Source organism: Ranitomeya imitator, chromosome 3 (assembly GCF_032444005.1).
Source record: "Ranitomeya imitator isolate aRanImi1 chromosome 3, aRanImi1.pri, whole genome shotgun sequence".
Taxonomy (NCBI): Eukaryota; Metazoa; Chordata; class Amphibia; order Anura; family Dendrobatidae; genus Ranitomeya; species Ranitomeya imitator.
The window spans coordinates 57,219,197-57,246,992 of NC_091284.1; the positions used below are offsets into that span (position 1 = coordinate 57,219,197).

The 27,796-nt window shown below is 44.2% G+C and overlaps 1 protein-coding gene across 1 annotated transcript in view; it reads left to right on the forward strand.

Moving 5' to 3' along the window:
- The window catches only part of TMPRSS15 (transmembrane serine protease 15), a 459,995-nt gene that overhangs the window by 317,415 nt on the left and 114,784 nt on the right, over window positions 1-27,796 (forward strand). The window contains exon 18 of the mRNA XM_069760884.1: window positions 3,265-3,391. Coding sequence (XP_069616985.1) covers window positions 3,265-3,391 — 127 coding nt within the window. The remainder of the gene's footprint in view (window positions 1-3,264; window positions 3,392-27,796) is intronic.

A 27,796-nucleotide genomic window follows, 5' to 3' on the forward strand; every position in this document is an offset into this window, starting at 1 on the left:
TTGACAATTTTGCCTTTCTACCCAGGTTATTATTCTCTTTTCTCTGCTCTAAGTAGAAACAGGAATTATCTTGTCCTTGCATTTATCATTCCCCTCTTCAACTCCTGACCCAGCCGCTTCCTCCTCCCCTCACCAGGGACTTTTGCAGTGACTCTTGACTCATGCAGGGAAAATTGACCTCTTGTTTCTAAACAGAGCTTGGAAGGATTCAGCTGGTCAGTTTTTAATCACATCATGTAATAGAATTAATGGAAAAGAGGAGAATTATCTGGGTAGAAAGGCAAAATTACATTACACATTATTTTATTATTATACAGCGCTGTATAATATGATGATTGCAATATATTAAGAGGATAAACATTTTGATGGGAGGAGGAGGAGTGCTTCTTTATACTCCTTTGTCCTTCATGGAATTAAGGACACATTAGCAGAAATAATAATTATAGTAATAGTAATAATGATAATTGCAGTAATAATAATTATAACAAGCATATTAAATAGTCAGTCTTTACTGCAGAAATTGATGTGTTGGATTTTTTTTTATCTAGTTGTTATGACCAGCTTAAAGAGAACCAAAGTGTTATTAAAAGACAAAATACTGGCACAATTATGTTAACTTTACAAAGATGCAATTACTAAGAAGAATTATCTCACTTGGGGTTATAGCTACACCATGTAGTTAGATCCTATGATTGAAAAAGCTTTAAAGGCCCATGACAGTCTGGATGAAGGTGCGCCATGCTTGTAAAAGTGAGGACAATGCTGCACACAAAGACTTGCAGCAAGTCCAAATATACACATAGAATAAGGCATAAACTACAGGTTGGTGTGGATCCGACACAGACACCAATATCAGACTAATAATTATTACTAGTGTTGAGCGATACCATCCGATACTTGAAAGTATCGGTATCGGATAGTATCGGCCGATACCCGAAAAGTATCGGATATCGCCGATACCGATATCCGATACCAATACAAGTCAATGGGACACCAAGTATCGGAAGGTATCCTGATGGTTCCCAGGGTCTGAAGGAGAGGAAACTCTAATTCAGGCCTTGGGATCCATATTAATGTGTAAAATAAAGAATTAAAATAAAAAATATTGATATATTCACCTCTCCGGCGGCCCCTGGACATCACCGCGGGTAACCGGCAGGCTTCTTTGTTTAAAATGCGCGCGTTTAGGACCTGAGGAATGACGTCGCGGCTTCTGATTGGTCGCGTGCCGCCCATGTGACCGCCACGCGACCAATCAGAAGTTGCGACGTCATTCCTCAGGTCCTAAATTCCTAGAATGAGGAGTTTAGTCACATGGGCGGCACGCGACCAATCAGAAGCTGCAACGTCATTCCTCAGGTCCTAAACGCGCTCATTCTAGGAATTTAGGACCTGAGGAATGACGTCGCGGCTTCTGATTGGTCGCGTGGCGGTCACATGGGTGGCACGCGACCAATCAGAAGCCGCGACGTCATTCCTCAGGTCCTAAACGCGCTCATTTTAAACAAAGAAGCCTGCCGGTTACCCGCGGTGATGTCCAGGGGCCGCCGGAGAGGTGAATATATCAATATTTTTTATTTTAATTCTTTATTTTACACCTCACTATGGATCCGATACCGATACCCGATACCACAAAAGTATCGGATCTCGGTATCGGAATTCCGATACCGCAAGTATCGGCCGATACCCGATACTTGCGGTATCGGAATGCTCAACACTAATTATTACGGGTTATGCTTAGTGTCATATTTAGGCCACAGTCACACGTTCAGTATTTGGTCAGTATTTTACATCAGTATTTGTAAGCCAGAACCAGGAGTGGAACAAATAGAGGAAAAGTATAATAGAAGCACGTCACTACTTCACCCGTGGACATACAGTAGCCTCAAGGGCAAATATTATGCAGCAGAATTTGGATCAGGAGACCTGTGGTTGGCTCAGGCCATGTAGTCATACATGAACCATGAAATATGGAAGTCTGAATCTGGCCTAATGTACACCACACGCCATTTTTTTAATCTAAAATTTGATTTAAAGGTATAAGAAAGGCATTGCTGGAATGAGTAGGGGGTTGGACCAGATGACCCAGGCGATCCCTTCCAACTCTAACATTCCATGATTCTATGATTCTATGAATTTAAAGTGAATCTGTCAGCATGTTTTGCTATGTAATCTGACAGCAGCATGATGTAGAGGCAGAGACCCTAATTTCAGTGATGTGTCACTTAGTATACTGGGTGCAGCAGTTGTGATAAAATCACTGTTTTCTCTGCTTCAGATCTAGTAGAGCTTGGAATGCTGAACTGGGTATAACCCCGCCCACACCACTGATTGGTTGCTTTCTGTGTACACTGTGTATAGGCAGAAAATTGCCAATCAGTGTTGGGGGCGGAGTTGAACTGGGAGGCACAAGACACCTAATCCTGTAGCAATAATCTCCTGCTGGTAAAACAATGAGTAAATTAAAACAGCAAAACACAACCTAGTGACATCCCTGTAATCAGTTGCTATAACACTACATCATTGATGTCTCAGATTACATAGCAAAAATCTGATGACAGATTCCCCTTTAACGAAAACGTTTTCACGACTCGGCAATTATGTTTGTTTCCTTTTTGTTTTTTTTACAAATTTATTGTTTGTTTTTTTCATTTTTTTTCTCTCCCTCTATTCTGTCCACGTAGCCTTTTACTTTATTATATAATATACTGAAAAATGGGAACAAATTCAATGTCAGGTGAAATTGTGGAAAAAAAAAAGCAATTTCTCCATCTTGGCGTTCATTGTGCGGTAAAAATAACCTCAGATCATGATTCTCCACGTACAGTGTTCATGGTGATAAGAAACGTGTTTAGTTTTTTCTTTATATTTTCTTGGTAAAAAAATATTCAGAACTTCGTTAAAAAAAAAAAAGAAAGAAGAGTTGATTGAGACCTGTAACTTTTTTTATAGTTCAATCAATGGAATTATATAATGGCTCGAATTTTTTTACTTGCCGATCTAACGATTTTATTCATACAATTTTTGCATAAAGGCAATATTTTAATATTTAGCCTTAAATAAAAAAAATAGCTGAACCTGATAATGCTTAGTAAGGCACGGTTTGTTTTTTTATATAACAAACTGTGCTGGAGAATAGGTATTTTCTGAAATGAGATCCCAGTAAGGACAGGTTTAGAAAAGGACTATGGGTGAATGAGTACATTTTACTGGTACTTAAATAAAAAGTCTGATTGACGGTCTTGTTGTGCTCTTCTTGTCTAGTACAACTCTCCAACAGTTCCTCCAGCGGACTGGTTCAGATCAAAGTTCAGGCTGATTGGCATACGGCATGTGCAGATCTTTGGACTGAGGAAATCTCAAATAATATATGTCATCAACTAGGACTAGGGTAAGTGAGCAAGAACCTTTAAAAGCTAAAAATATAGTGAGAGACTACAATACAATTATTTTGTAACTATTCCAAAAGATGGGAGGATCAGGTTAACTTCAATTTTTTTTTCTTGGGAAATTCTCCTCTCTGGTTCCTTCATTAGTCATCGCCCCCCGTCTGGTTCTCGCCACTTCTTCTGATCTCCCGTCACTCACATTGGAATCTTCGGTCCTCTCGCGCTGCACCAGACTTCTGGGTGTCATGGTGCCGAGGAGGGTTCTGCACAGGCTTTGGAAGGTCAACTGTGCACGTTGTGATGTCACGATGCCATTGACATCCGGCGCAGAATCTTAGCGGTCACCATGACACCTGGAAGTCTGGCACTGCGTGAAGGAACCAAATATTCCAATGAAAGTACCAGAGGGATCAAAAGACAAGGACCGGACGGGTAGTGGGGAGGAGCGGGGATGCTAGAGAGATGAGCATAGTGGTGACTCGAGTATAACAATTTTTTAACCATTTAATGGCCAATTAAGGGTCAGAGAAATTGCATTCATGTGAGTTAATCTGTGCAGAAGCAAATTACAAAAATAATTCCAATTTTGGAAATGAATTTAAGTGAAATTTCAATTCCACTTAATGCATATTCATACATTTTTATTGTGCATATACATGACAGCGATATTTAACCAGTTAATAGTGCAATTCCACCTGTCATGTTTCGGAAAAGGTGTGGACTCAGTGTTGGAAAATTATATCTAAATATCAAATTAAATAGAATTTTTAAAATATCATATATCATATGATGCATGACCTCATAAGACTTGTGTACTTACTAGCAAATGCATGTTACAATGATTATATGATCCTTTCTGAATGTTTTCCTGCCTGAGTCCAACTGTGACCTGACGTCATATTATGATTTCATTGACATTTTATTTAACCCCTTCACCCCAAAGCCTGTTTTCACCTAAGTGACAGGGCCAATTTTTACAATTCTGACCACTGTCATTTTATGAGGTCGTAACTCTGAAACGCTTCAACGGATCCTGGTGATTCTGACACTGTTTTCTCGTGACATATTGTACTTCATGATAGTGGTAAAACTTCTTCGATATGACTTGCATTTATTTGTGAAAAAAACAAAAATTTGTCGGAAATTATGAAAATGTAGCAATTTTCAAACTTAGTTTTTATGCCCTTAAATTAGAGAGTTATATCACATAATATAGTTAATAAACAACATTTCCCACATGTCTGCTTTACATCAGCACAATTTTGGAAACCTAATTTTTTTTTGTTAGGACGTTATAAGGGTTAAAAGTTGACCAGCGATTTCTCATTTTTGCAACAAAATTTGCAAAACCATTTTTTAACGGACCACCTCACACTTGAAGTGACTTTGAGGGGTCTATATGACAGAAAATGCCCAAAAGTGACACTATTCTAAAAACTGCACCCCTCAAGGTACTCAAAACCACATTCAAAAAGTTTATTAACCCTTCAGGTGCTTCACAGGAATTTTTTGAATGTTTAAAAAAATTGAACATTTAACTTTTTTTTCACAAAATTTTTAATTCAGGTCCAATTTGTTTCATTTTACCAAGGGTAACAGGAGAAATTGGACCACAAAAGTCGTTGTACAATTTGTCCTGAGTACGCCGATACCCCATATGTGGGGGTAAACCACTGTTTGGGCACATGGCAGAGCTCGGAAGGGAAGGAGCGCCATTTGACTTTTCAATGCAAGATTTGCTGGAATTGAGATCGGAGCCCATGTCACGATTGGAGAGCCCCTGATGTGCCTAAGCAGTGGAAACCCCCACAATTGACACCATTTTGGAAAGTAGACCCCCTAAGGAACTAATCTAGATGTGTGGTGAGCACTTTGAACCTCCAAGTGCTTCACAGAAGTTTATAATGTAGAGCCGTAAAAAAATTTTTTTTATTAATTTTCACAAAAAATGATCTTTTTGCCCCACATTTTTTATTTTCCCAAGGGTAATAGGATAAATAGGACCCCAAAAGTTGTTGTGCAATTTGTCCTGAGTACGTTGATACTTCATATATGGGGATAAACCACTGTTTGAGCGCATGGCAGAGCTCGGAAGGACAGGAGTGCCATTTGACTTTTCAATGCAAAATTGGCTGGAATTGAGATCGGACGCCATGTCGCATTTGGAGAGCCCCTGACGTGCCTTAACAGTGGAAACCCCCCACAAGTGACCACATTTTGGAAAGAAGACCCCCTAAGGAACTTATCTAGATGTGTGGTGAGCACTTTTAACCCCCAATTGTTTCACTAAAGTTTAGAATGTAGCATTGTGAAAATTAAAAAATCATTTTTTCTTTCCACAAAATGATGATTTAGCCCGCAATTTTTTTTTCCCCAAGGGTAACAGGAGAAATTGGACCACAAATGTTATTGTCCAATTTGTCCTGAGTACGCTGATACCCCACATGTGGGGGGGAACCACCGTTTGAGTGCATGGCAGAGCTCGGAAGGGAAGGAGCACCGTTTGAAATGCAGACTTAGATGGAATGGACTGCAGGTGTCATGTTGCATTTGCAGAGCCCCTGATGTACCTAAACAGTAGAAACCCACCACAAGTGACCCCATATTGGAAACTAGACCCCCCAAGGAACTTATCTAGATGTGTTGTGAGAGCTTTGAACCAACAAGTGTTTCACTACAGTTTATAACGCAGAGCCGTGAAAATAAAAAATATTTTTTTTCCACGAAAATGATATTTTATCCCCTATGTTTTTATTTTCCCAAGGGTAACAGGACAAATTGGACCCCAAAAGTTGTTGTCCAACTTGTCCTGAGAACGCTGATACCCCATATGTTGGGGGGAACCACTGTTTGGGTGCACGGCAGAGCTCGGAAGGGAAGGAGCGCCATTTGAAATGCAGACTTAGATGGATTGGTCTGCAGGCGTCATGTTGCATTTGCAGAGCCCCTGATGTACCTAAACAGTAGAAATCCCCCACAAGTGACCCCATATTGGAAACTAGACCCCCAAAGGAACTTATCTAGATGTGTTGTGAGAGCTTTGAACCAACAAGTGTTTCACTATAGTTTATAACGCAGAGCCGTGAAAATAAAAAATATTTGTTTTTCCACGAAAATTATATTTTATCCCCTATGTTTTTATTTTCCCAAGGGTAACAGGACAAATTGGACCCCAAAAGTTGTTGTCCAATTTGTCCTGAGAACGCTGATACCCCATATGTTGGGGGAACCACTGTTTGGGCACACAGGAGAACTCGGAAGGGAAGGAGCACTGTTTTACTTTTTCAAAGCAGAATTGGCTGGAATTGAGATCGGACGCCCCCTGATGTGCCTAAACAGTGGAAACCCCCAATTATAACTGAAACCCTAACCCCAACCCTAACCCTAGCCCTAACCCTAACCCTAGCCCTAACCCTAGCCCTAACCCTAGCCCTAACCCTAGCACTAATGGGAAAATGGAAATAAATACATTTTTTTACATTTTATTATTTTTCCCTAACTAAGGGGGTGATGAAGGGGGGTTTGATTTACTTTTATAGCGTTTTTTTGGCGGATTTTTATGATTGGCAGCTGTCACACACTAAAAGACGCTTTTTATTGCAAAAAATAGTTTTTGCATCACCACATTTTGAGAGCTATAATTTATCCATATTTTGGCCCACAGAGTCATATTATGTCTTGTTTTTTGCGGGACGAGTTGACGTTTTTATTGGTAACATTTTCGGGCAGATGACATTTTTTGATCGCTTTTTATTCCGATTTTTGGGAGGCGGAATGAACAAAAACCAGCAATTCCTGAATTTCTTTTAGGGGGGGCGTTTATACCGTTCCACGTGTGGTAAAATGGATAAAGCAGTTTTATTTTTCGGGTCAGTACGATTACAGCGATACCTCATTTATGTAATTTTTTTTATGTTTTGGCGCTTTTACACAATAAAAACTATTTTATATAAAAAAATAATTGTTTTTGCATCGCATTATTCTGAGAGCTATAACTTTTTTATTTTTCTGCTGATGATGCTGTTTGGTGGCTTTTTTTTTGCGGGACAAGATGACGTTTTCAGCGGTACCAAGGTTATTTATATCCATCGTTTTGATCGCGTGTTATTTCACTTTTTGTTCGCCTGTATGATAATAAAGCGTTGTTTTTTGCCTTGTTTTTTTTTTTTTTTTTGCGGTGTTCACTGAAGGGGTTAACTAGTGGAATAGTTTTATAGAGCGGGTCGTTACGGACGCGGCGATACCAAATATGTGTACATTTATTGTTTTTTTTTTTTTTACATAAATAAATGGATTTATTGGGAAATGTTTTTTTTTTTTATTTGAGGATTTTTTTTTATTTTTTTTTACACATTCTATTTTTTTTTTTTTTTTACTTTCTAACATTGTCCCAGGGTGGGACATCTCTGTATTAGATCAGATCATTGATCTGACACTGTGCATAGCACACTGTCAGATCAACGATCTGACAGGCAGCTTAGCTGGCTCTCCAGCGCCTGCTCTTAGCAGGCGCCGGCTAGCCAGGTCACTTCATGACCCGGAAGGAGTCCGGCGGCCATCTTGGATCCGGGGACTCCTTCCGGGTCACCGGAGCAACGTGATCTCATTGCGTTGCTCCGGTGGGAGAGCGCAGGGAGCCCCCGTCCCTGCGCGATCCCCCTCTATACCGCTGTCACTACTGACAGCGGCATCAGAGGGGTTAAATGCCCGCGATCGGTGATAGCGCCGATCGTGGGCATTGCTGCGGGGTGTCAGCTGTCGTATACAGCTGACACCCGCACCCGATCACCGCGGCGCTCAGCGCGAGACCGCGGTGATTGGTGCGCCGTACTAGTACGGCTGCTGGCACTAATGCAGTGCCGGCAGCGCAGTACTAGTACAGCGCATGTCGCGAAGGGGTTAAGTACACCCATCTAATCAGGTCTGCGGAGTCTATTCAATAATGTATGCAGTGAGTATTGTTAAATCTGATCACAGATCTGCCTGAAAAACAGTACTTGATCTTCTCAAAATATATTATTTCTCACTCACAAAACCCTGAAACACAATTAATGGAGGCTAGACCTTTAGTTGAAGCTTTTTCATCACAAAGGAACTTTTAGAAAAAAAGGGAGCTGGGCGGCATCACTACACCGAGTTCCACTTATGTTCTAAACATTTCTGCCACTTTTCTTGTCGAAAAAGTGTCAAAAAGCCAAATTCTATATGTGGTGAATGGAACTGGCTGCTACCTGTCAGATAGTAATTATCACTGCGCAGAATCAATTAGTGCAGTAAACTGAATGGCCTTTTCAGCACTTGAATCCACTATTGATTTTCTAGGAACACAAGCATGGAAGGTCAGTGAACGCTATAGTTTACGTTTACCATGAATTGACTACACAAGAGTATTTAAACCCATTCTCATAAATTCCGAGAACAGCTAATACAGATTTTTCACTCCTAGAACAATAGATGCTCCGAGCATCTGTAAAGTAACCCCAGCTATCAGAAGTGTCAGCTACACCATCCTAATGTAGAGAGGAGCTCTGGATCATAAAGGACTCAGCAATTAGACTGATGGATGTGGAGAGGAGACAATAACATCTTGTACAACACAACAATGCTAAAGGCTTCACTCGCAGAGTTAGGCACATATGCTGCATATTGTAAAGGTAGGAATCCCGCGCTTCTGTAAAAATGGCCGACATTTTACAGCCAACACATTGTCTAAAGAATCAATTCCCCGAGAGTGATATACAGAGGCATAAACATGCATTTATGATAATATTAATAATTAACCACCTGTAATAAATGGAAAAATGAAAAAGGGAATCTGTCACGTGAAACCTGCATATATGGGTTAATCTGCAGGTTCATAGTATTATGAATGTGCCCAGCACTGGCACTTTGCTTCCTCCTCGCAGCGGGGATTATTATTATTTATTATTATAGCGCCATTTATTCCATGGCGCTTTACATGTGAGGAGTGGTATACATAATAATAACACGTACAATAATCTTGAACAATACAAGTCACAACTGGTACAGAAGGAGAGAGGACCCTGCCCGCGAGGGCTCACAATCTACAAGGGATGGGTGAGGATACAGTAGGTGAGGATAAAGCTGGTTGTGCAGCGGTTTGGTTGATCGGTGGTTACTGCAGGTTGTAGGCTTGTCGGAAGAGGTGGGTCTTCAAGTTCTTTTTGAAGGTTTCGATGGTAGGTGAGAGTCTGATATGTTGTGGTAGAGAGTTCCAGAGTAGGGGTGATGTGCGAGAGAAATCTTGTATGCGATTGTGGGAAGAGGAGATAAGAGGGGAGTAGAGAAGGAGATCTTGTGAGGATCGGAGGTTGCGTGCAGGAAAGTACCTGGGAGATGAGGTCACAGATGTATGGAGGGGAAAGGTTGTGGATGGCTTTGTACATCATGGTTAGGCTTTTGTGCTGGAGTCTCTGGGTAATGGGGAGCCAGTGAAGGGATTGACAGAGGGGAGAGGCCGAGGAATAGCGGGGGACAGGTGAATTAGTCGGGCAGCAAATTTTAAAATAGATTGGAGGGGTGCGAGAGTGTTAGAGGGGAGGCCACAGAGCAGGAGGTTACAGTATTCGAGGTCGGAGATAATGAGGGCATGAACTAGGGTTTTTGATTCTTGGTTTAGGAATGTACGGATCCGTGAAATATTTTTGAGTTGAAGGCGGCAGGAAGTGGAAAGGGCTTGGATATACGGTTTGAAGGAGAGATCAGTGTCAAGGATTACCCCGAGACAGCGAGATCTAAGGTTATTCTTCCCAGCAGCACTTGGCTTTCAGTCACGGGGGCGGTGCTGGCGCTAATTCAATCATTACTCTGTTTATAGAGAGCGGCAGCTGTAACCGCGCCCTGGCACTTACTGACAGCCTGCCCTAATGCTGAATCTGCTGTCAGTAAGTGCAGGGGGCACAGTCATAGCTGCTACTCTCTATAGACAGATCACTGACTAAACAAGTGCCACCTTCAGGTGCCAGGTAGGTTCAATACGCTATTTACTGGCATATTAACCCTTTATCTCCAGGTTAAAAGAATTTTTTCATGTGACATTTTCCCTTTAACTATTTTAAGAGGAATGACCGCATTATTCATGAGTTATGTTTCCCCTACATAATAGTAGAACGTCGAGTCCAGTTATACTGTAGACAAATATAGATGAAAAGAAGACAGAGACAGACAGAGACAAAAAGAAGACAGGCAGACAGAGACAGGAAGAGACAGGCATGTAAAAATGTAACAAAGGTTACCATGACTCAGATAGCTCAGCACTGGGAAAGTCACAGAGTAGAAAATTGTATTTAGACCGCTAGATTGGCATTAGTCAATGGCTTTCTGTGACAAGTTATCAAGATGGTGCATCGTGAGACATGATAACCTTTGCTACATCTGTATATTGAGCAGGGACGAGCAAACATGCTCAGTGATACTCAAATATCACTCGAGTACCTAGGTGCGCGGCACTAGTGGTCATTAGCTGGATTTGAAAGTTAAACCCCTTGCCCACATGTTTGGCACCTGTTACACAGCCAATAAGCATGTGATGACTGCTTGCGAGTGACTGTAATGCCATAGCCACCTCAGTAGTGGCATTACTATGATTGGCTGGCCGTGTGACATCATCAGGGGTTATAAAAGGACAGGGTGACGCCAGGCTTGCAACACTGAGGCCATTGCACAGCACTGTGAAAGTTCTTATTGAAGGGAGAGAGTGCTTGTCTAGGGTTGTGTGTATACATTTTAATGAATCAGAGTCCTGTAGTGTTGATACTGACACTGAAAGTGAACCATTATGCTAACTAATCTTCTTGTAAGGACTAATTTTGCGCGTTACTGTTTGTATCAGATACATTCTGCATTTAGCGAAGGGAGAGAGAGTTACAGGAGCATGGAGAGTGGTGAATACAGTTGCTTGGAAGGGATTAGGGATTTGCAGTCCCTTGCTAAAAATAAATATATATATATATATATATATATATCTACTGCACTTTACATTTTTGGGGATGAAAAAATTAACTACATTGTCATCCATAGAGTATTACAATTACACTACTACACAATTGCTCAGCCATTAGGTATTACATGCTTTGGGGTATGGTACATTTTAATGATAAATAACACTCCATTTCTGTGGTATATAATACTCAAAAAAAATTGAAAAATGTATCTGTATTTAATTACCCATGCACAGAGTAAAATGTGCTTTCTGTAACATTTCGGCGGTATATAACACCCAAAAAAAACCGTTGAAAAGTTTATCGGTATTCAATTACTCATCCAGAGTGTATTACATGCTCTGTGGTACATTTCTGTGGTATTTAACACCCCAGATAAGCAGTAAAAAAATGTTTCTATTCAAATACTCATCCATAGAGTATTATGTGTTTTGTGGTTCATTTCAACTTTATATAACACTCCAAAAAAGCATAAAAATTTTTTGCGGATTGAATTTGCCATCCATGCTTTTTTACGTGCTTTGTGTTATATTATGGTAGTATTAAACTAAAATGCTGCGACTGCTGCAGTTGACCAATTTTTTTTAATTAAAAATAAGCTTGGCTTCAAGAGATCTAGCAATTGCATAGCAAAAATGCATAAGGCGTGCGGTAAAGGATGTGGATTACTGGCATGCAGAGCGAGGCCAGCAGCGTTACGAGGGAGTGATCAACAGTACTGAAACAGGCAAGAAGAGTCAGTGGGGTGACAACAGTGAAAATGCAGGCAGCAGCTTGTGAATTTCTCCATCAAAGAGTCATGTGTTCCCCAGTCAAGGACTTTTTTAAAGAAAGTTCCGAAACTCGAAAACATGGTCATTTGCAGCCTTTGCCATGCCAAGATGAACAGGGGCTTAACCACTAAGAGCCTAACCACCACCAGCAAGATCAGGCACATATCATCTAAGCACCCATAGTGGTCCGAATGCCTGTGTCCACAATTTGTGCCATCAGGTGATGCTACTGCCTCTTTCCCTGTGCTAGGTGCCTCCCAATTTCCTGTCCATGACACTGACGCAGATGCCTCCCGCCCTGCATCTGTCCTTGCGCATTCTAACACACCATCATCAGGCAAAGAGAAAATTTCCAGCCACTCACCCACAGGCCCAAACGGGCACATTTCTTCTCTGCTTCCTATGGAAATGTTGCTGGCTTTTTGACACCAAGGATTTCCTCCAATTCCTGGCAGCAGCTGTCCCTTCATCCCCAGCCTTCACTTTTTCTCCCGACGTGACATCTATGACTTGTGCTATCACGTGTCCTGGTGGTATATAACACTGAAAAAAAAGCTTTGAAAATTTTATTGGTATTCAATTACTTATCTACAGAGTATTACATGTTCTGGGGTACATATCTGTGGCTTATAAAACTCCAAAAAAGCATTAAATATGTATCTGTATTCAATTACTCATCCAGAGTATAACTTGCTTTCTGTAACATTTCGATGGTATACAACACCCAAAAAAAGAGTTGAAAATGTTATCGGTATTCAATTACCCATCCATAAAGTTGTAACGACCATTATGCCGGTCGCTGCTCGAGAACAGAATACGGCGCTGCTATGAATGACTCAGAGCACAATATGATATTAAACCAACTTTTCTTTATAACTTATGCAAAAAATGACAGAATTTTCTCTCCCAACACAATATGGGCCACAATAGCCACAACTCACAGAATACAAGTTATGCAGCCTGAGAGACCCCAAGTGCCAGCTTCACAGACAGGAATCAGTCTACCCCACAACTATACCACTCCCTCCCTTAACTGTAATGGGCCTACACGGGGTTATACTGTGCCTGTGACACATGGTCCTCTCAGGAATACAATTGTTAGGTGTCGAGTTCCTGCCTCTGCACAGGGGGAATCTCGAACCATCTATGCTGCGGTCTCCCATTCTTCTCCAGCCGCAGTGGAGTCTGCTCAGCGGAGACGTCGGTCCCAGCGTCTTGCTCAGTCTCACTCTGTGCGTAGGGTTACTGCTGCTTTTCCAGCTTCTGCCATTGAAGCCAGTGCTGGGCAGCGGCGAGCAGACGCTTCTGGGACTAAGTCCTACTTTGCACACACTGAGCATGCCCAGGGCAAGATCTCTCAGTGGAGATCTAGGGTCACATGCTCAGGTACTGCAGCGACTTCCATTGGTCCTTTTCACGGAAAGTCCTGTAGGTACTAGGACTAAGTTCTGCTTTGCACACTGAGCATGCCCAGGGCAAGATCTCTCAGAGGAGATCTAGGGTCACATGCTCAGGTACTGCAGCAATTCCATTGGTCCTTCTTTGAACGGTCCTATACGTGCTGCAGCTATTTAAGGCTCGCATGGCCGCATGGCCATGCGCTAGTGTACATTTGTAACTGTGTGTGTGTTGTGAGTGAAAGTCGTTCTTTAAAAACCCTCCCTGACTGTTTGCCCTGGGCATGCTCAGTGTGCAAAGCAGAACTTAGTCCTAGTACCTAGAGGACCTTCCATGAGAAGGACCAATGGAAGTCGCTGCAGTACCTGAGCATGTGACCCCAGATCTCCACTGAAAGATCTTGCCCTGGGCATGCTCAGTGTGTGCAAAGTAGGACTTAGTCTCAGAAGCGCCTGCTCGCCGCTGCCAAGCACTGGCTTCAATGGCAGAAGCTGGAAAAGCAGCAGTAACCCTATGCACAGAGTGAGACTGAGCAAGATGCTGAGACTGACATCTCCGCTGAGCAAACTCCACTGCGGCTGGAGAAGAATGGGAGACCGCAGCAGAGATGGTTTGAGATTCCCCCTGTGCAGAGGCGGGAACGCGACACCTAACATTACCCCCCCCTAAGCCCCCCTCCTTGGACCTCGCTACACTCGAAGGCAGCAATGGGCTGTGGAGCTCGAATGTGTTCAGCAGGCTCCCAGGACCTGTCCTCTGGGCCATAACCCTTCCAATCCACCAAATAGAATTTTTTGCCACGTACCATCTTGCACCCCAAAATAGCGTTCATCTCGTAATCATCTGTAGACGAACCCGATGTCCCGGCAGATGACTCGGAAAACCAGGACATGTATACAGGTTTCAAGAGGGACACATGAAAGGTGTCGGTGATACCCAGGCGTGGAGGAAGGGCCAGATGGTAGACCACAGGGTTATCCTGTTCGAGGACCTTGAATGGACCCAAGTAGCGAGGTGCAAACTTAGTGGACTCAACACGCAGCCTGATGTTACGGGCGGAGAGCCACACTAAGTCGCCAGGAGCAAAGGTCGGAGCGGGGCGCCGATGAGCATCGGCGGAGGACCTCATTCTCTCCTTGGAGGCCCGAATGGCATCCTGAGTGCGGTCTCAAATGTCCCGTGCCTCCACAGCCCAGTCTGCCACCCTGGAGTCGGCGGAAGACACGGGCATGGGCACAGGGACACGTGGATGCTGGCCGTAATTTAGGAGGAATGGAGTCTGACCGGTGGAGTTCTTGCAGACTGCAGATGGCAGAGCCATGATCCAGTAACTAGTGAGCAGACTGCAGGGCCTAGGCTGGTCAGGAGAGAGAAGGAGGTGAGCCAGGACCAGGGTTGGAGAAATGTTAGCAGGCACGCTAACCGCAAGGTACTGACAATCGACTTTCCAACTGATTGCAGACATGTGAATCCTCACATAGTGGGCACACTGCACATTGTGAGGTTTCTATGTTGCCAGAGCCAAGAGCGGGTGGTCATGTGACCTCAAGTATGTGATTTGCATACTTCCTGAAGCAATCTAACTAGACTTGCATGGCCTTTCATTGAGCGAAGCATCTAGTCATCACGTTACCTCATGTATGCAAATGATAAACTTGCAGTCACGTTCCCTCCTTCTCCCATCATCGAAGAATCCTCAGCCTGCAAGATGTAGGGTGCACAATGTGTGGAATGACAGGCCTACAGTCAAATAGAGTAACTGCCGATTTGTTGCCAAAAGCCAGGCAACCCCTTTATAGTTCAATTTTTTCTTTCATATTAATTGGAGTACTGACTGTATTTAGTTTCTTTCACATATTGCTACAATTGAATTTTTGTTTGGGAAGCCTTGCACTCTTAAAGGGAACCTGTCACCCCAAAATCGAAGGTGAGCTAAGCCCATCAGTATCAGGGGCTTATCTACAGCATTCTGTAATGCTGTAGCTAAGCCCCCAATGTATCCTGAAAGATGAGAAAAAGAGGTTAGATTATACTCACCCAGGGGCAGTCTGGTCCGGTTCTGGTCCGATGGTCATCGCAGTCCAATCCAGGGCCTCCCATCTTCTTACAATGACGTCCTCTTCTTGTATTCATGCTGCGGCTCCGGCGCAGGCATACTTTGTCTGCCCTGTTGAGGACAGAGAAAAATACTTCAGTGCACAGGCGCCGGGCCTCTCTGACCTTTCCTGGCACCTGCGCACTGCAGTACTTTGCTCTGCCCTCAACAGGGCAGTCAAAGTAAGCCTAAGCCTGCGCCGCAGCATGAATGAAGATAATGAAAGAAGAGGACATCATCGTAAGAAGATGGGACGCCCATTGGACCCGAACCTCAGCGGGACTGCCCCTGGGTGAGTATAATCTAACCTTTTTTTCTCAGCTTTCAGGATACATCGGGGGCTTATCTACAGCATTACAGAATGCTGGAGAATAGCCCCTGATGCTGATGGGCTTAGCTCATCTTCGATTTTGGGGGGTGATAGGTTCCCTTTAATCACTTATTTGCTGCTCTATTCCGCTATCTGTCATGTAGATAAATAAATACATGATTACCGTATTTTGTGGACTTTTTATCCCCAAAATATGGGAAGAAAATGGGGGTGCGTTTTATAGTCTGAATTTAGCTTGCCAGTGGTGAACGGCTGCCCTGGGCAGGAAGGAGGGGATGTCACAGCGATGTGCTTGAAGAAAGTGTTGGACTAAAATACTTGACCCCCAAAGGATATATTTAAAAAAAAAATACTATTTTCCTCTTCAAAATTTGAGGTGCATTTTATAGTCCGCCAAATGTGGTAGACAGATATAGGATGGATGGATAGATAGATATGAGATAGGTAGATATGAAATAGATATATTTGAAATAGATAGATATGTTTCTAAATACAGTAGATATGTATTTAGTAGATCTGAACGAGAAAAACTTAAGACAATTTTCAAAATAGACAAAAAATTGTAAACAGCCCTAATAAGATTACGAAAAATAAACAATAAAAAAACGGAAATCAAAGAGTCCATAGTGTAATTTTTCTGTAAGAAATACTTGCATTTACTTCATTTTTAAATAGAGAAAAGTATTTTGCTCATTTTGCCTTATTTCTTTTTTCATATATTTTTGGTTTGTCCTCTGGGCTGGTACCAAATATTTTTGCCTTCTGGTTCATATAAAAGCTTGCCTGCAGCACAGAGTACAGCATTCCCCATTCTGCAAGTGTCTCATGCCTCAAAATGACTCATAAATCCTTATTTCATATATTTTTCCATTGTCTTGTACAAGGTGCCGTCCTTTTGAATGATTCAGCAGCTAAGTAAGTGAGAAGTTTGAGAGCAAGAAAAATTCATTTGTTATATTGTTGAAAATGTCTGTATTGTTTCTTGAAGAATCATTTTTTTTTTTACAGAACAAGTTGTCAAAAAATCAGCATCATTCTCATACAAAAAGCTTTTGACTTTTCACGATGCCTACATATAAAATAGTCGTAAAGGGAATTTGCCATCGGAAAATGTTTGAAATAAAGCTTTTGTGTTAAAAGCATTTTTAATTTTTTGCCCATAAAACTTTTTTTTTAATGAAAAATTCGAAATCTTGCAATTTTTATACTGATTTTGGAGCTAAGACACATGTGCATTAGCAGCAATAGACTGACTTTAAAACACCTAATGAGCGTGTGCAAAGGTCATTGTGAAAGGAGGAGGAGCAGGGTCATCTGTCACATCACCTACTGTGATTGGAGGATCCTGTGTTACCAGCTGCATATAGAGGCATTGCCTTTTATAGTAATTCTGCCTAAGATAAGGAAACTGCTGGGAATTATTTCTAAAGGAATACGGAAGTGTTCATTTAACATAACCCAAGTGACCAATTGGAATATTAAAAGATTGCTCATTTTGTTTTTAAATACAGATCATTAAATTGAAAACATTGCTAAAAATCACAACACAAAAACAGGAGTTACAAATGTCATTTTATTATAATAGATTCTATTTATATGAGGCGGCTATTTTTGACAATTTCTATTTGTTAGAAGGGTGACTCGTAGATGAGCTGATGACATTAGCGAGTAGCTCTGTTCCTATGGGTATGTGCACACGTCAGGATTTCTTGCAGAAATTTTCCTGACAAAAACTGGACATTTCTGCCAGAAATCCGCATGCGTTTTTTTCCACGTTTTTGACACATTTTTGATGCCTTTTTTGTGCGCTTTTTGTGCGTTTTTCCCAAATGCATAGAATTGCGGGAAAAATGCAGAAAATCTGAAAAACTAATGAACATGCTAATTTTTTTACCGCGATGCGTTTTTTTTCGTGGAAAAAAACGCATCCATGTGCACAAAACATGCAGAATGCATTCTAAATGATAGAATGTATAATGTATGCATTTTTAATGAGTTTTTATAGCATTTTTAGCGTGAAAAAACATGGAAAAAATGCGAAAAAACCTGAACGTGTGCGCGTAGCCTAAGTAGAACCTGTCTGCATGTGTTTATTTTACCTGCTGTGCGTGAAAAAAATGTATTACACAGACAGTATCCATTGTTTGTATGGGCTGACTGCAAGTGCACATAAAGTAGAGTTGGTGCAAATCGTTACAACCATCAGTCATGATAGGAGTTTGCAGCGCGTGGGTATCCCTATGGACAAGAACATGGGTAAGTTCCACTAATGGTCTCGGGTCCCCCTGGGTAAATTTGATTATATAGCCACTGGGCTTTTTGATATGGAGGGATTCCTGTACCCGTGACCTATGAGACTGCATGGAGCTAGTTTTGTGACTATATGCACTGGGCATCCTATGGTATTTGGGTCCTTGTGTGGACCATAGTGGTCTTATGTTCTTGTCCTGGGGGTGCCATCATTCAAGGTGCACCATTAACCCCTTATCTTGCTCTGTTCATGGAACACATCCGGCATCATCGCGTCCCAGAAGGCGGCGGGGCTTAGCGCAGAGCAGCAAAGCCGCTCCGACGATACCGCCGGCCATCCTGATCGTGGACACGCAGCCTTAGAGTGAGACTTTCTCTGTAGCCTCTGTCCATGGTCCTGAATGTGCAACTCTGCTCTATTAAAAAGTCCTTAGGAAGTAATGACAATATTTCTAAAGATCAGAAGTTATGTTGAGACAGACATGAAACGTGTTGATGCCAATTTGAAAATGATGGCTAATAGAGTTGAGCGACCTTGACCTTTTTAGAGTCGAGCCGGGTTTCGCGAAACCCGACTATCTCAAAAGTCGGGTCGAGTAAAATCGGCCGATTATGGCGAAAAGTCGGGATCGACCGAAACACGAAACCCAATTCAAGTCAATGGGGCAGCATAGTCGGCAGTGAGTGGGGGCCAGGAAAACACCTAGAGTGCCCATTTTAATGTCAAAACCATCCATTCTTCTTAATGAAGCTTGTCAAGCGTAATTTACCTTATAATAATTGGAAGGCATTTGAAATTGGGGGTCATTTGGCTAAAGTTGTGTGGGGTAGGGCTGGTTCAAGTAATTAGTGGGCCCAGGAAATCTGGACCACGTCACGGCAGTGGAGCAGGGAGAGGTAAGTATTTCAACTTTGCAAGTGCTGTGCTCCTGAGCAAGCAGGGGGGGCCCACTTGTTGGCATTGGCACTGGCACAGGGCCCCTCAAAGTACAGCAGTGTGTTTGCACGGCGGGGGCGCCTCCCACCGGCAGCAACACTTTTGCGTACTATGAGAGGCCCTGTGCCAGTGACGTCGCCAACTAGTATTCCTCCCCCCACCTGATGAAGGAACCTGCACTTTCATCTGCACCTTCCTCTTTGTCCCCGTGTAAGGTGGTATGGTATGCGGGAAGAGCAACCTGACTTTCAGCAGGGTCACAATGTTGTTGTGTAGTATGCACGGGGAATGTTGCGTTATGGGTCAATGTACCAGCGACTCATCTATCACTGGCTGGGCAATGGGCACGATGAAGTGGAAACACAGATATAGGCCCAAAGAATAAAGTGGGCTAAATGCAGTTCAAAATTGGTAACACAGGAATAACCAGGGGGCATTGCAGTGGAGGACAACTGGAATGAGAGGCTGACACAGAGAGTAGGGCCAAATCAGTAAGTAGTCAAAATGCAGTTCAAAATTGGCAACCGTAGTAAACAGGCGGCACAGCTTTGTTCAGTGGAGGAGAACAGCAAGGAGTGGCAGACACCGATAGTAGGCCCCAACCCAACTAGTAGGCCAAATGCAGTCTAACATTAACAACTACTTAACGAGAGCCTGAAAATGGAATTTCAGGACAGGAAACCAGGAGAACAGCAAGGAGTGGCAGACACCGATAGTAGGCCCCAAACCAACTAGTACGCCAAATGCAGTTGTTCCATTTAACCACAATTTAATGAGAGCCTGAAGATAGAAGCTCAGGAAAGGCAACCTGGGGAACACCTTGGAGTGTAACACACCATCTCTCTCCACCCCATACCCATTTTGTAGGCCTAATGCAGTGTACTTTTCTACAACTACTAAACGAGAGTCGGAAGACCGAAGCAATGGCAAGGAAACCTGGGGAACACCTTGGAGTGTAACACACCATCTCTCTCCACCCCATACCCAATTTGTAGGCCTAATGCAGTGTAGTTTCCAAGAACTACTAAACGAGAGCCGGAAGATCGAAGCTCAGGAAAGGCAACCTGGGGAACACCTTGGAGTGTAACATACCCTCTCTCTACACCCCATACCCAATTTGAAGGCCTAATGCAGTGTAGTTTCCAAGAACTACTAAACGAGAGCCGGAAGATCGAAGCTCAGGAAAGGCAACCTGGGGAACACCTTGGAGTGTAACACACCCTCTCTCTACACCCCATACCCAATTTGAAGGCCTAATGCGGCGTAGTTTCCAACAACTACTAAACGAGAGCCGGAAGATCGAAGCTCAGGAAAGGCAACCTGGGGAACACCTTGGAGTGTAACAAACCCTCTCTCTACACCCCATACCCAATTTGTAGGCCTAATGCAGCGTAGTTTCCGACAACTACTAAACGAGAGCATGAAGATCGAAGCTCAGGAAAGGCAACCTGGGGAACACCTTGGAGTGTAACACACCCTCTCTCTACACCCCATACCCAATTTGAAGGCCTAATGCAGTGTAGTTTCCAAGAACTACTAAACGAGAGCCGGAAGATCGAAGCTCAGGAAAGGCAACCTGGGGAACACCTTGGAGTGTAACACACCCTCTCTCTACACCCCATACCCAATTTGAAGGCCTAATGCAGCGTAGTTTCCAACAACTACTAAACGAGAGCCTGAAGATAGAAGCTCAGGAAAGGCAACCTGGGGAACACCTTGGAGTGTAACACACCATCTCTCTCCACCCCATACCCATTTTGTAGGCCTAATGCAGTGTACTTTTCTACAACTACTAAACGAGAGTCGGAAGACCGAAGCAATGGCAAGGAAACCTGGGGAACACCTTGGAGTGTAACACACCCTCTCTCTACACCCCATACCCAATTTGAAGGCCTAATGCAGCGTAGTTTCCAACAACTACTAAACGAGAGCCTGAAGATAGAAGCTCAGGAAAGGCAACCTGGGGAACACCTTGGAGTGTAACACACCATCTCTCTCCACCCCATACCCATTTTGTAGGCCTAATGCAGTGTACTTTTCTACAACTACTAAACGAGAGTCGGAAGACCGAAGCAATGGCAAGGAAACCTGGGGAACACCTTGGAGTGTAACACACCCTCTCTCTACACCCCATACCCAATTTGAAGGCCTAATGCGGCGTAGTTTCCAACAACTACTAAACGAGAGCCGGAAGATCGAAGCTCAGGAAAGGCAACCTGGGGAACACCTTGGAGTGTAACAAACCCTCTCTCTACACCCCATACCCAATTTGTAGGCCTAATGCAGCGTAGTTTCCGACAACTACTAAACGAGAGCATGAAGATCGAAGCTCAGGAAAGGCAACCTGGGGAACACCTTGGAGTGTAACACACCCTCTCTCTACACCCCATACCCAATTTGAAGGCCTAATGCAGTGTAGTTTCCAAGAACTACTAAACGAGAGCCGGAAGATCGAAGCTCAGGAAAGACAACCTGGGGAACACGTTGAAGTGTAACACAACGTCTCTCTACACCACGGAAGGGCTGATTCTTAGGAAGGAAGGCTGTTGGAAATAAGCATTGCGCGTCCGAGGGTGATTATATTCTTATTAGGTATATACTCACCCTCGGACGCGCCCTGCTTCTTTATTTGGAATGAATGTTTATTTGCAATGTGGTGTTGACTTTCTCTATTATTTTGGTAATTAATGATTTTATTATTTTCATTGTTTTGCATCTTCTCGGCAATAATATAAAGAAGACGCGACAGGACAACACTCGGTGGATGCCATATCTGTGTTTTCAATTTAAAAAACCTTTCAGTTAAATACTTGCAGGATAAACTAATTGTAGCTGGTGGTCATTTTTAGTACTGTACCAGATTTTAGTTGTGTGTTTGTTTTTAATGTTAAAATGTCTGCATTTGATATCTCACCAGTATTTTCCTTTTTATAAGCAAAATACTTTTTATTTTATTTTATGATGTTGGTTCAAGGGGTACACGGGCAGCAGTAGACAGGTCAGTGGAGGCCTAGTGGAAGGAGGGACCGCAGACAGGCTTCGAAGCCCTAACATAATAAATTGGGCTGCCTGTAGGCAGTTTAAAATTGGTTCCAGGGGAACACGGGCAGCAGTAGACAGGTCAGTGGAGGCCTAGTGGAAGGAGGGACCGCAGACAGGCTTCGAAGCCCTAACATAATAAATTGGGCTGCCTGTAGGCAATTTAAAATTGGTTCCAGGGGAACACGGGCAGCAGTAGACAGGTAAGTGGAGGCCTAGTGGAAGGAGGGACCGCAGACAGGCTTCGAAGGCCTAACATAATAAAATGGGCTGGCTGTAGGCAATTTAAAATTGGTTCCAGGGGAACACGGGCAGCAGTAGACAGGTCAGTGGAGGCCTAGTGGAAGGAGGGACCGCAGACAGGCTTCGAAGGCCTAACATAATAAAATGGGCTGGCTGTAGGCAATTTAAAATTGGTTCCAGGGGAACACGGGCAGCAGTAGACAGGTAAGTGGAGGCCTAGTGGAAGGAGGGACCGCAGACAGGCTTCGAAGGCCTAACATAATAAATTGGGCTGCCTGTAGGCAATTTAAAATTGGTTCCAGGGGAACACGGGCAGCAGTAGACAGGTAAGTGGAGGCCTAGTGGAAGGAGGGACCGCAGACAGGCTTCGAAGGCCTAACGTAATAAAATGGGCTGGCTGTAGGCAATTTACAATTGGTTCCATGGGAACACGGGCAGCAGTAGACAGGTCAGTGGAGGCCTAGTGGAAGGAGTGACGGCAGACAGGCATCAAAGGCCTAACATCATAACATTGGGCTGTTGGCAATTTAAAATTGGTTCCAGGGGTACACGGGCAATAGTGGTCTGGTCAGTGGAAGTCTAGTGGAAGGAGTGACGGCATACAGGCATCAAAGGCCTAACATAATAACATTTGGCTGTTGGCAATTTAAAATTGGTTCCAGGGGTACACGGGCAACAGTGGTCTGGTCAGTGGAAGTCTAGTGGAAGGAGTGACGGCAGACAGGCTAAGAAGGCCTAACATAACAAAATTGGGCTGGCTGTAGGCAAGTTTAAATTGGTTCCAGGGGAACACGGCCAGCAGTGGCCTGGTCAGTGTAGTAGTTGTAGAAAGAACGGACCGCAGACAGGCTTCGAAGGCCTAACATAACAAAAATGTCAAAACAATGGTATTGTCAGTGCCAGGCATTGAAGGATGTCAGCGCATAGACTAAACATTGGTGAAGCTGTGAGAGATAATTTTGCTAGTGGTAGAGACTGTTTGAGCTGGGGGGGGGAACTGTCTTGTGGCCGGCGGTACAGGCCCAGGGCCCCTCATATTACAATGGTGTGTCTGACGTTGGGTGCGCACCACCACCGCCAGAGACACTTTATTGTACTATGAGGGACCCAGTGGCAGTGCCGTCGACCAAAAGCGGGCACACCCACCTCTTCAGACAAACAGCACTCTCACGGGTGCTGGCGCAAAGTGGCGATACCACGGCCCCGTGTGGGGAGTTTGGCCATTTTGTTAGGAGTAAACATGTCGTATGCTGGACAATCAGGTGCAGAAAATTACGAGATTGGAAAAGTCATTCAGAAGAGTCCACAGGCAAGACCTTTTCATAGGAAAGTTAGGTGTCAGCCGGGCAAGGTGGGGCAAAAGATTTCGAAATCCAGTTGTGGTTCATTTTAATGAAGGTTAGATCATCTACATTTTGGGTAGCCAGACGAGTCCTTTTTTCAGTTAGTATTGAACCTGCAGCACTGAATACTCTTTCTGATAGGACACTAGCTGCCGGGCAAGCAAGCTCCTGCAATGCATATTCTGCCAATTCTGGCCAGGTGTCTAATTTGGATGCCCAGTAATCAAATGGGAATGACGGTTGAGGGAGAACGTCGATAAGGGATGAAAAATAGTTTGTAACCATACTGGACAAATGTTGTCTCCTGTCACTTTGAATTGATGCTGCAGTACCTGTTCTGTCTGCGGTCATAGCAAAATCACTCCACAACCTGGTCAGAAAACCCCTCTGGCCAACGCCACTTCTGATTTCTGCCCCTCTAACACCTCTGGTCTGCTGGTCCCTGGAGCTCGTGTGAGAACGATCACGGGCGCTGTGTGCAGGGAATGCCAGAAGCAAACGGTCAACAAGAGTTGATTGTTTGGTTGCTAATATTAGTTCCAAGTTCTCATGTGGCATAATATTTTGCAATTTGCCTTTATAGCGAGGATCAAGGAGGCAGGCCAACCAGTAATCGTCATCGTTCATCATTTTTGTAATGCGTGTGTCCCTTTTGAGGATACGCAAGGCATAATCCGCCATGTGGGCCAAAGTTCCAGTTGTCAAATCTGCGGTTGTGCTTGGTTGAGGGGCAGTTGCAGGCAAATCTACGTCACTTGTGTCCCTCAAAAAACCAGAACCCGCCCTTGCCACGCCACCAATTTCCAATGACCCCGGGAAAGCTTCCTCATTAAAAATATACTCATCCCCATCATCCTCCTTATCCTCCACCTCCTCTTCGCCCGCTACCTCGTCCTGTACACTGCCCTGACCAGACAATGGCTGACTGTCATCAAGGCTTTCCTCTTCCTCTGGTGCAGACGCCTGATCCTTTATGTGCGTCAAACTTTGCATCAGCAGACACATTAGGGGGATGCTCATGCTTATTATGGCGTTGTCTCCACTAACCAGCCGTGTGCATTCCTCAAAACACTGAAGGACTTGACACATGTCTTGAATCTTCGACCACTGCACACCTGACAACTCCATGTCTGCCATCCTACTGCCTGCCCGTGTATGTGTATCCTCCCACAAAAACATAACAGCCCGCCTCTGTTCGCACAGTCTCTGAAGCATGTGCAGTGTTGAGTTCCACCTTGTAACAACGTCTATGATTAGGCGATGCTGGGGAAGGTTCAAAGAACGCTGATAGGTCTGCATACGGCTGGAGTGTACAGGCGAACGGCGGATATGTGCGCAAAGTCCACGCACTTTGAGGAGCAGGTCGGATAACCCCGGATAACTTTTCAGGAAGCACTGCACCACCAGGTTTAAGGTGTGAGCCAGGCAAGGAATGTGTTTCAGTTGGGAAAGGGAGATGGCAGCCATGAAATTCCTTCCGTTATCACTCACTACCTTGCCTGCCTCAAGATCTACAGTGCCCAGCCACGACTGCGTTTCTTGCTGCAAGAACTCGGACAGAACTTCCGCGGTGTGTCTGTTGTCGCCCAAACACTTCATAGCCAATACAGCCTGCTGACGTTTGCCAGTAGCTGCCCCATAATGGGAGACCTGGTGTGCAACAGTGGCAGCTGCGGATGGAGTGGTTGTGCGACTGCGGTCTGTGGACGAGCTCTCGCTTCTGCAGGAGGACGAGGAGGAGGAGGAGGAGGAGGGGGTGCGAACGGCTACAGCCAACTGTTTCCTAGACCGTGGGCTAGGCAGAACTGTCCCAAACTTGCTGTCCCCTGTGGACCCTGAATCCACCACATTTACCCAGTGTGCCGTGATGGACACGTAACGTCCCTGGCCATGCCTACTGGTCCATGCATCTGTTGTCACGTGCACCTTTGTGCTCACAGATTGCCTGAGTGCATGGACGATGCGCTCTTTAACATGCTGGTGGAGGGCTGGGATGGCTTTTCTGGAAAAAAAAGTGTCGACTGGGTAGCTCGTAGCGTGGTACAGCGTAGTCCATCAGGTCTTTGAAAGCTTCGCTTTCAACTAACCGGTAGGGCATCATCTCTAACGAGATTAGTCTAGCTATGTGGGCGTTCAAACCCTGTGTACGCGGATGCGAGGCTAAGTACTTCCTTTTTCTAACCATAGTCTCATGTAGGGTGAGCTGGACTGGAGAGCTGGAGATCGTGGAACTAGCGGGGGTGCCGGTGGACATGGCAGACTGAGAGACGGTGGGAGATGGTATTGTTGCCGCCGGTGCCCTAGATGCAGTGTTTCCTACTTCGAAACTGGAGATTCCCTGACCCTGACTGCTTTGGCCTGGCAAAGAAACCTGCACAGATACTGCAGGTGGTGCAGAAAATGGTGGCCCTACACTGCCGGAAGGGATGTTGCGTTGATGAGTAGCTTCATTGGCCGAGGGTGCTACAACCTTAATGGACGTTTGGTAGTTAGTCCAAGCTTGCAAATGCATGGTGGTTAAATGTCTATGCATGCAACTTGTATTGAGACTTTTCAGATTCTGCCCTCTGCTTAAGGTAGTTGAACATTTTTGACAGATTACTTTGTGCTGATCAATTGGATGTTGTTTAAAAAAATGCCAGACTGCACTCTTTCTAGCATCGGATACCTTTCCGGCATTGCAGACTGAGCTTTAACCGGCTGGCCACGCTGTCCTCCAACAGGTTTTGACTTTGCCACGCGTTTTGGCCAAGATACGGGCCCGGCAGATGGAACCTGTTGCGATGTTGATGCCTGCTGCGGCCCCTCCTCCTCCGCTTCAGAACTGCTGCCGCCTGCACCCTGTTCCCCCAATGGCTGCCAATCAGGGTCAAGAACTGGGTCATCTATTACCTCTTCTTGTAGCTCGTGTGCAACTTCGTCTGTGTCACCGTGTCGGTCGGTGGTATAGCGTTCATGATGGGGCAACATAGTCTCATCAGGGTCTGATTCTTGATCAGCACCCTGCGAGGGCAATGTTGTGGTCTGAGTTAAAGGACCAGCATAGTAGTCTGGCTGTGGCTGTGCATCAGTGCACTCCATGTCAGATTCAACTTGTAATGGGCATGGACTGTTAACTGCTTCACTTTCTAAGCCAGGGACGGTATGTGTAAAGAGCTCCATGGAGTAACCCGTTGTGTCGCCTGCTGCATTCTTCTCTGTTGTTGTTTTTGCTGAAGAGGACAAGGAAGCGACTTGTCCCTGACCGTGAACATCCACTAACGACGCGCTGCTTTTACTTTTACCAGTTTCACGAGAGGAGGCAAAAGAGCTAGAGGCTGAGTCAGCAAGATAAGCCAAAACTTGCTCTTGATGCTCCGGCTTTAAAAGCGGTTTTCCTACTCCCAGAAAAGGGAGGGTTCGAGGCCTTGTGTAGCCAGACGACGAACCTGGCTCCACAGCTCCAGACTTAGGTGCAATATTTTTTTTCCCACGACCACCTGATGCTCCACCACTACCACTACCCTCATTACCAGCTGACAATGAACGCCCCCGGCCACGACCTCTTCCACCAGACTTCCTCATTGTTTTAAAAACATTACCAAACGAACAGTATTTGTTGCTGTCACACAACTTACACGGTGAGCTATAACTTCAGTATGATTTAGCTACCCCTTTACAGGTGGGTGAGACCACAACGAAAATCAGCCACAATGTTACACACTCTGTTGTTGTTGGCAACAAATGAGATGGCACACACGCAGGACTGTCACTGAAGCGCAAATGTAAATATTTATCTCCCACTGATTTGTGTTTGTTTTTTTTAAAAGGGAGACTTCAGAAAAAAAAAAATTAAAAAAAAATTATTTTTTACAGAAGAATTTATAAAACAAATAAAATGAAATGATTGTTTCAGGGAGAATTTAGGAAAAAAAAGAAAAGGCTTTGTGGGGCCCACTGAGTGAGAGAGGACGCACACAGGAGTCAGGAGTGGCACACAAGCCCAGAGGCCAATATTAATCTCCCACCGATTGATTTAGTTTTTTTTTTTGGTAGAT